The sequence below is a fragment of the Notothenia coriiceps genome, unplaced genomic scaffold (assembly GCF_000735185.1).
Source record: "Notothenia coriiceps isolate Sejong01 unplaced genomic scaffold, NC01 NC01_scaffold00019765, whole genome shotgun sequence".
Lineage (NCBI taxonomy): Eukaryota > Metazoa > Chordata > Actinopteri > Perciformes > Nototheniidae > Notothenia > Notothenia coriiceps.
In genome coordinates this window covers 289681-299124 of record NW_011352466.1, presented here as the reverse complement: position 1 = coordinate 299124, position 9444 = coordinate 289681, and the positions used below count along the sequence as shown (strand labels likewise).

General features: G+C 41.4%; 1 protein-coding gene across 3 annotated transcripts in view; it reads left to right on the top strand.

Annotated features, from left to right (window-relative positions):
* Positions 1-5821: 5821 nt before the first annotated feature.
* The window catches only part of LOC104952266 (ATP-dependent 6-phosphofructokinase, platelet type-like), an 8590-nt gene continuing 4967 nt past the window's right edge, over positions 5822-9444 (top strand). For 2 of the 3 annotated variants that reach the window (XM_010779058.1, XM_010779056.1), the window contains exons 1-3: positions 5822-5928; positions 6175-6262; positions 8463-8615. In XM_010779058.1, the coding sequence (XP_010777360.1) occupies positions 5837-5928; positions 6175-6262; positions 8463-8615 (333 nt within the window). In that variant the 5' untranslated portion in view covers positions 5822-5836. Of the gene's footprint in view, positions 5929-6174; positions 6263-6993; positions 7147-8462; positions 8616-9444 lie in introns of all 3 variants that reach the window. The other variant, XM_010779057.1, reaches the window with a different exon arrangement.

The following is a 9444-nucleotide window of genomic DNA, read 5'->3' as shown; positions in this document are numbered from 1 at the left end:
AGCTCACAGCTCCTCATATCTGTTCAGAAACTAGACAAAAGTTAAACAAGTACAAACCACAGACTGTCTGTGTCATGGCGAATACAGTCGCTGGTTTATTTATTTCTGTAGGCCGTTGCTGTGAGTGTGGACAGAGCATATACAACGTTAGCTTAGCCGATCTCCATTCAGAAAACATTCATTTTAAAAGGTTTTTCGCCTGCCGTCTGTCTGCAGACTCGTCAAAGTATTAATTCATGGTTTTTACTAACTGGTATCAGTATGTTGTTACTTCGACATCATTTTGAATTTACTGTGACTTACAATTAAGTCACAGTAAAATATGTTCATTTTGTTGTAGTTGCCAGCGATTCTCTCACTAGTTTAGCATACTCTGCCTGGTTGTTGGCCCGGAAAGAACCTCAATTTTGGAGAGCCAGAAAAAGTACCCGCTAGCCGGAACTACGCCTAGTGGAAATGCAACCAAAAACGGGCCGGGCTGTAGTGGAAATGCGCCATATCTGACAAATAAAGAGCTGTTTGAACATTAAAGCATGGAGACATGTCACAATAGAGGCACAAAATACAAATATGAACCTGAAAATGAGCATAATAGGGCCCCTTTAATTACGCCCTTCAGTATCTATTGTAATATGAATAGTTAACTGGCTACTCATGTTCACTTCAGGTTAAGCAATCATATTTTTCAAGGAAGGGGTAAACAACTGTGCTGGAATACACCATTTTAAATATAGATGTGAAAAAAACAATCCATATAAACGCGTGGGATGTATTTACATGCCTGATGAATGCTGTTTGACCTTCTGCATAGCATGAATACAAGAGAGGAACCCACACACTGAAATCAGGGCGCCCTTTAGCTTTTGTTAGTCATTTTATCCTCGAACAAAGATGACCTATGTCCTCTGAAAGAGACCTTTTTAGTTGAAACAATGTGAATAAAGCTTCTAAAAGAAGCTGATTCCACTGTGCTGATACAGCACTGATTTGTTATTCTAGTAGAATTGTCCATGCAGCACACATTGAGGTTTTATGGCTGTGCACATTTCTATTCCAGTCTAACATTCTCCATAGAAAAAATGAATCAGAGATAGACAGCAGCAGCAGCAATCCAGAGAATAATCCGACATAAACATTGAGGATCATTTCCATGAGCTGTTTTCTCCCATGCAGCTCTAATCATTTGATTTCACATTCCCTGAGTACACTAAATATTAACACATCTTGCTCACCATGCCCTCCTTTTCCACCATGTCACAAGGCTTAAAAGTGATTCCATCTACATCTCCCTTCATGAGTGAAATGGGAGTGAAATCAATTAAAGATCATAACCTTCACCTTATCAGTCTAAGTCATGGCAAGAGCAGGTGGTCCCGAAACTCAGTGCTCTCTATGTATTTGAAGAGCAGAAATCTGATGCCAGAAATCCACCCTCGAGCAGAATGTCTATGTTTTTCCTGAGCTTAAGCAATTGAATCCTGAAGCTTCAGTTGAACCGAGGCTGTAATTTGTGATGTGATGAGGAGAGAAAAACCCCGAGCTGCTCCATTGGCACTGGGGCTCACTGAAGCAGTAGATAGGATTTGTGGAGTCATAGAAATGATGTGTAGTATTTCACACCCAAATGAGCTTTATATTATATCATAGGGCACATTGTCATCTATCAGAAACAATATCCATTTGGGCACCCTGAATGTAATTTGTGTCCAAAGGCGAATGTTTTTTATTTAATGCTGTACTGTGGAACTGTTTCGGCTCTTTCTATGGATATGTTATATCAGTGAACTTGTTTAGAGGACACAATAAAAAATAAAAATGGTTTTAGAGTTTTCATAGGAGCTGTGGCTGTTGGTTAAAAAACAAAAACACTCTTACAGAGAACTAGCAACGTCATATTACCATCAACGTATTCTTTTCGTTTTTTCTTCCTTTTCTAAAAAGAGTTTCACACATAAACTTGCATTTTTGAACCCAGAACTTTCGAGTCGATATCAGAGGGGACTGCACGTGCTCCGGTTCGGAGTCTTTTGATATTTTACTTGGCATACAGTTGAACTCTTAGCTGTTCACATGAAACACTATCCTTCCTCCTCAGGCATTCTGGGAGGCGAAGGTTACGGTGCTATGAAAGCACGAAAGACCATTCAAGAGTTTATCATGGCTGTTCTGCAGGCGAAGAAGTGTCTGCTCGTGTTGGCCTTGGAAGGTACTGTGCTATGCCTTAATTCTGACACTGAACCCGAGGCAAACAGAGCCCACTAAGTGCTGTATCTGCTGTGCACTTCGGGGGTATTACACTGTGGTCACAGCTGATATACGTCACTTCGAGCACTTGTTTTTTCACTTTAACACAAAACACTTACTGTACTTCAGAATTACTTTTCTCAGGTACTGGGACAATTGCCAGTGTGGTAAAAGCCCTCATTAAAGCAGAAAATGTTCCATGGTATGTGTACTCACAGAATCACAAGCATTTCTTCACTTCTTACTGGAAATAAGTAGCCCCTTTGGCGGAACATTTACACACAAGCTAGAGAGAACTCCTCACAACTTCAGATATTAGAGATAACAGTGGAAACAATAAGACTTTGTTCACATCAAAATATAAAACACTTTTTGTTTTGTGGGTTCAGCCCAATTTATTTTGCATAACGCGTCACAAACTTTTTTACAATGCAGGATGGAAAGAAGTAAAACAACTCTTTGAAATGTTTTTAGAATCAAATAAGAATTAAAAAAAAGAGATAAGTACAAGTCCACTGTGGTCAAGAATGGATTCACTTCTACAAATGAACAAGTACAAATGAACACAAGTGTTAGAGAAGACGAGGATACAGAAAAACAAGATTCAACTCCATGCGTTATTGTGCTTTTCAGAAGAAAAAAACATTAATAGGTACATGAAGCAAGCACTTTTTGTAACCCTTGTAATGACAATGAACACAGGACACGGATTACAAAGTGCAGAGGGAACAGTGCATGGTCAGCAAGATGCCCTGCCCCAGGAGAAAGTAATACTTCACTGTCTAACTCAAGTCCTCTTTGACACAGAGGCATAGATTGATGCAGGGGCGCAGTCGCTTGGCCTTTCAGTTACAAGCTGGCCTCTAAGCAGCAGGTCATCCGTCCGTCCCGAGGGGGGGGCCGACCTCATGACTTACTGAAAGGTACAACTCATGAGAGGACACACAGGATTGAAATGACAGGTGCATGGGTCCGTGACTCTTGAAGTTGTTCACCTTCCGTAAATGCACTGTGGCAAAGGTCATATACTTTATGGTTTACATGTATGTCTGATTCAATAGCTGTTTTTCTCCAGCATGAAGTTTGTAATAGCTTATTGGTAAATAAATAATCACAAGTTGGCAAAATAATTTAGATTTTCTTTTTAAAGTGGACCTATCATGCTATATTTGAAACATATATTGTAGGGCCATACCTATATAAAACATGTCTGTGAAGTTGTTGTTTTTTTAAATCCAAACAGATCATGCATTTCAGCCATGCCTCATTTCGCTCTATTTGCTCTTTTCCAGCCCTGTTTTTGCAAGGGCTGATTCTGCGTTTGTGGCAGACTACAGCGCCACCTACAGGCCTGGCATATGTACTACAGCGTCTCCAGCGCTTTTGAGCGGTCTCTCATTCCCCTGATAGGTGGAGAGTTGCCCATATACAGTAGGCGGGGCACCCCTTTTCTGACGTCAGAAAAATTCAAATAATAATCAGCTCCGTTGCAGCCCCGTTTTTAGAGATTTGGGTATGGAGGAAAAGAGAGAGGGTTGTGTTTTCTGACACTTGGTGAGTTCCCTGACACACCGGGGCATCTCGCTTTCGTTAAATCTTCTTTTTTCAGGAAGTTTATCGGTTTCCCAAGTTTTATTGGACACGGTGTGTTTTTTCCTTAACTTCACGCACTGGAAAAGGAGTGCTTAAGAAAAATTCCTACCTTACAGGTTTTTTCTTTACGGCAAAAAAATAGGGGGTAAAGAACAATTCGATAGCTTGTGCGGGTTTGAAGGAGGATAACAGGTGAAGAAGAAAACCAATTTCCCCTGGAATAGTACGTTTTCACGGTTGAAAACATGCAGAAATATGTACTTNTTCCCGGGGGAGCATCCCCCCGGACCCCCCTAGAGGAGGTGAGGTCCGCTCCCCACTCGTAAAAAATAGCACTTTACCCCTGCCTGTATGCCGTGAGCTGATTATCGAGCCTTCATTGTAACAGTCGCGGGTTTACTGTGTGTTTGCGTGTGGGGAGTTTTTTTGTGCGTGCTCTATAGTGCCCGTAATAGTGTTCACTGGAGTCCAGCACCTCAGCACCCCCACTCAAAATACCTTCCCGCGCCTCTGCACATTCTTGTAAAATATGAGTATACTCTCTTTCTAAAGTTATCCATATGCATATTGATACATTTTCATCCAACATCGTTGTTGTTGATGTTCTCAATCAAACATTTCTGTTGGCTGTTAATATACACAGCCGACAACAACAGAGGATAAACGGGCGAGAATGAAAGAAGTGAAAGCTGAGGCTTTGGACATTACTTTCCAAGGCGGAGAGACAGTGATGGGATGGGCTTATATCATCTATTCATATATAATGTTTTGAGGGAGCTATACACTACCTCGAGAGTAGTTTGATTTTACTGCAAGAAATCAGAATTGTATAAGTTATGCAAAAGTGAAAATGTCTTGATGTGGATCTCAGAGAGTTAATTGAGGACATTTATTTACTAGAAGGATGTGAGTGGAGCTGAGGATGGCTCAACAAAACAAAAGGAATAGGAAATGCTGACCTATTGACCTCATATTATACATGTGACTCGTTGTGTCTTCTAGTGTGGTGCTAGCTGCAGGAGGTGATTTGATGTTAAAGCCAAAAAAAACATGTTTAACAAGCAGCTCAATTATGTACTGTAAAAGCTTCAAACTTCCAAAAAAAGCCCTGGGAAAAGATGATACAATATGCATACAAGCATTTCTAAATCTCCACAAAGAAGTGTGTTCAAAGATGTCTGTCATACTATGACAGACCAGTGGTTGCGTTAGACTTTTTCGTTGTCTGTCATTTTGACGGACAGGATCGTAACATTTCCGTCATAATCCATTATTACCCGTCATTTTATTTTTCATGTTTTAATGATGAGACATATTTAATATTTATGTTTGGGTACTAAGCAGCAAATGTTCATTCATTCCTTTTTTGTATGATTCATACAGAACTTTTAAGGGCGTGGAGAAAAAAAAAGATGAACAGAGACACCGACCGTGGGGTCACTTTTCATGTCAAAACGAATATGAATGATTTATTTTTCTGAGACTGCCAAAGGCACACAGGGGGATAGGCCACCAACTGGACAGGGGTGTGAATGACTAAATAATAGTTACAGTAGAGTACAGTAGATCGCCCTCAGTCGACCTGGCTACTAAGGATGTAATATAATGTGGTCCGTTGGTGGACATTTTGGCGCTGTTCCAGGTTGTGTTCTAATCTGTCAAAATGACGGACTGCTTTCAGATTTTTCCGTCATAAAAAAATTCCGTCATAGACGGAAAATATTCGGTTAACGCGACCTCTGGTGCCAAGTGACCCTCAGCAGATTAGACCAGCGGGAGTAATGGATTTCTATACTTCAGTGCTCTGGGACTCTCTGCTCTGATACACACCTTCTTTTTTTAACTGGTCCAGTTCCCCTGCCAAGGGAATGTGTCCAGAAAATGAACCCTCTTTCTACCAATGTCTCTCCACTTTAGCCATTACAGGATGTTCCGTCTGTTGCAGTGTGTCAATGTTAGGGATACATTTGAATGCTATAGGAATTTAAAACATGATGTGATGCTGTCGTCTCCCCCTCAGATAAGGGAGATTAAATGGGCTGATGTCGGAGGATGGACAGGGCAGGGTGGATCTCTGTTGGGAACCAAAAGGTAAAGTCTGATATGTTATCTCTGATTGAAGATGTGCCATTACTGCTGCACATTTCACCCCTTATACGCTTATTGGGGGAGTTTTCCTTTTCCTTTAGTGTGTTTATATAGTTGTTTTGCACAATAGGGCCCCTTTAAAGGCCACATCCACAGCTATATGCTTTGCAACAGTTACAATGTTTTCACATGCACTAAAAACTCATGTCCTGTAAATAAAAAAACAATTTTGTTCTCTCCTTTTTTCAGAACACTTCCTGCAAAGCATGTTGAAAAAATTGCTGAGCAGATGCGAATGAACAACATAAATGCACTCCTAATTGTCGGTGGATTTGAGGTATGTTTAAAGCTTTGCCCTTGCTAGGTCATTTGGCTAATGAGGCTACATTATTAACTTTGAGTTTTCATAGGGTTTTTAACTCTAGAAAATGAATTACATAAGAGCTAAGGCTATATTACATATCCAGCATTATCATTAGAATACTCATACAATTAGAAATGACAAACTGTTCAAGCACTAATTATACTGTGAGATTTCCATATGTAAACTATAAGAAAGTGAACACTGTGATGCTGATTCTTTCCATCATTCTTATCCCATTTAATGTCAGCACACCACCATATGGCTCCTTACGTAGTCATCTTCATAATCATGCTTCAAAGTCCGTTCTCTGTCAAAACGCAGAACAGCATAAAGTTGCTTCACTGTTGATTTCCAGTTCTGAAATGAATAGTGAAGCAGTAACTGAAACATATATTGTGATGATTTGATTTTAATTGGAAACAGAGAGCACCTGCTTTACTTCCAGCCATTTCACGCACTCCTGTTTAGACGTTCACCAGCTTTATTTTTCTGTGATAAATGCAAGTAAATGATGTTTGACTGTGTGAGAGTATGCGGAGTGGTATCTGTCTGTTTCGCTGCTGTCCGTTGTGATAGACTTGGCTCCTCCCCTTGGCACCCTCCACTTTTGTCTGTCCCTTCCTTGTGGCAAGTAGAACCTTTCCAACCAAACCCACCTGCCAAACTCCTCGCAGACACTAAAGCCCCTTGGCTCTGCCCTGCAGGCCTTCCTGTCACTGCTGGAATTGATAACGGCTCGCGGGAAATATGACGAGTTCTGTGTGCCCATGGTCATGGTCCCAGCCACTGTCTCCAACAATGTGCCGGGCTCAGACCTCAGCATCGGCGCTGACACGGCTCTGAACGCCATCACTACTGTAAGTGATGCGGCTGGCAAGCACAAGTAGTTGACCTCAGCAACACAGAGACGGACAACAAACACACACGCAAGCAGACAAAAACTCACGTAGCGAGCCAGCCAATGGAGAGGGGAGATGACGCACACTCTAATTTGACCAGTCTCTCAACCATTTGGAGAAAATGATGGGAACATGGCATCTGTTTTCCACATCTGGAATAACACAGCACTTAAACATCACAAATTCAGACGGACAAATTGAGTCACGTCTACTAGTGCTGCACAATCAAGTCAAATTGGATCAAAATCACAATAAAGAGCAGTGCAATATTAAGTAAAGGCAAAATATGTGAATATATCAATCTGAAAGAGGTGTTTTTGTATATAAAAATAAAATGAAAACCTTGTTTGTTGCAAATCCTCCTTTAAAAAAAAGCACATCATGATGATTTCTAATATATTTTTTAAATGATAATGTCAAAAAGGGTCATCCCTCTTAGAGTATATCACAAATCATATCCTGGTTGCAATATCAGTCAAATTAGTCTTACTTTTTCCAAATGGTGCAGCCCTAAGTTGTTCTGTGAGGCTGGTAAAGAGTAGCGTGCCTCCCTTCCCTACGGTCTCAGGTGAGTACGCGAGCGACAGCCTGCAGGCATGCTGTGAGGTGCACGAGTGCCGTGGCCGCCATGCTTGCTCTGCCTGCTCGACCTCCTGTCTGTGTGTTTGTGTCCTCCCACATCATTCACACCCAGATTGAGTTTAGTGGTCTAGTTAGCTAGAGAGCACAGACTAACACCCTGTAGTATAGTTAACATGCGCTGTATCTGCATTAGTGATCATATTCGGCAAGCTTGATGTTCTTTATGCGTGGAATATGTACGAAATCTGAATAAGGAACCAGCGCAAATACAAACGGAGAGCATTTCTGAGCAGGACTCTTCGTCTTCTTCATCCTCATCTTATGTATGCAGACGGTGCTCGTCTTGCTTGCATATTACCTTCCACATCAGATATGTACGTCATATGGATGTCCTTTTTAAGTTCACAAATACACAGACCCCCGCCCCATCTTTTCTCAACCTTTCTGACTTTCTTCCATCATCTTCCTCATCATGTCCTCCCACCTTCTGTGGCTCCACTCCGCCACGCCCTCCTCCTCCTTCTCTTTCTACTCCATCTCTCCATTCACACTTCTGTCCTCCCGTCCTTCCTGCCAAAGGGAAGCCATAGCCGCTATCACACGGAAAGAGCCGGAATGGCCGGATACGCTCCAGCAGACTGAGAGAGATTCACCTCTCTGACTAACGTGTTTTTCACACACTGCCGCTTCAGGCCTTTGAGAGTCTGCTGCAGCTGTATGAGGCGCGCACTACCTATGAGGAGTTTTGCATCCCGATGTGTATGCTGCCTGCCACCATAAGTAACAATGTGCCGGGCACAGATCTAAGTATCGGGGCAGACACGGCCCTCAATGCCATCGTGGAGGTAAGGCAGTGGAACCGCCGCCAGCTCAAACTTTAACCGCTTTGTTAAAGATGCTAATGCATGAGGATGAAATGAACACATGATATCCAGAGTTGTTGTCAACAAATTGTCTTGGTGTAGATGTACAGTAAAGGGTTGCATTAGTATTTGCTACAGCTCTTTAGATGCATCTATCCATTACTGTGATAATAACCTAATCTTAATCCCAACTCTAATGTTAGCCTAACTGTAGTTCTACATTAACCTCAGTTATAACTTTTAAACCAAACACTGCATATCCGTGAAATTGCAAAGGGGCACTCCACGCATTTACACATTTGAACATGAAGCCTTTTTTATAAAGTGCAGGTGTTCGAATGTAGAGACATTGGCATCTATAAGGCATGATGCTATAAATTGACATTGTGGGACGTGTTAGATTACCGCTACTAGATTACTAGTCTGCCATTTTGAACATCTCGTCCTCTGCTGCCTTGATTCTTAACCTTGTTTCTTTAATTAAATCATGAAATGTACCCATTATTTTGAGGTGGAATGCTAAATGATTGCCCCTTTTTAATATAGTTATAGCATCAATAACTCTGTGGAGATGTTGCTGACATCACGGACACCAGATATCAAACTGATTAATGTACTAACACGTTTTTTTTTATTACTGCAAGTAGAACATTTATTTTTCCTCTCCAAGTGCTGAACATTTGAATCGTAAATGATATCTGAAGTTTACCACTGTATGTGCTCTCTCATCCTAATGCAGGATTCCAGTCTTACTGGTGAAAGCAGCATTATAGCCTGACTCTGCCTGAACTGTTTAAATAAATCAGGCTGC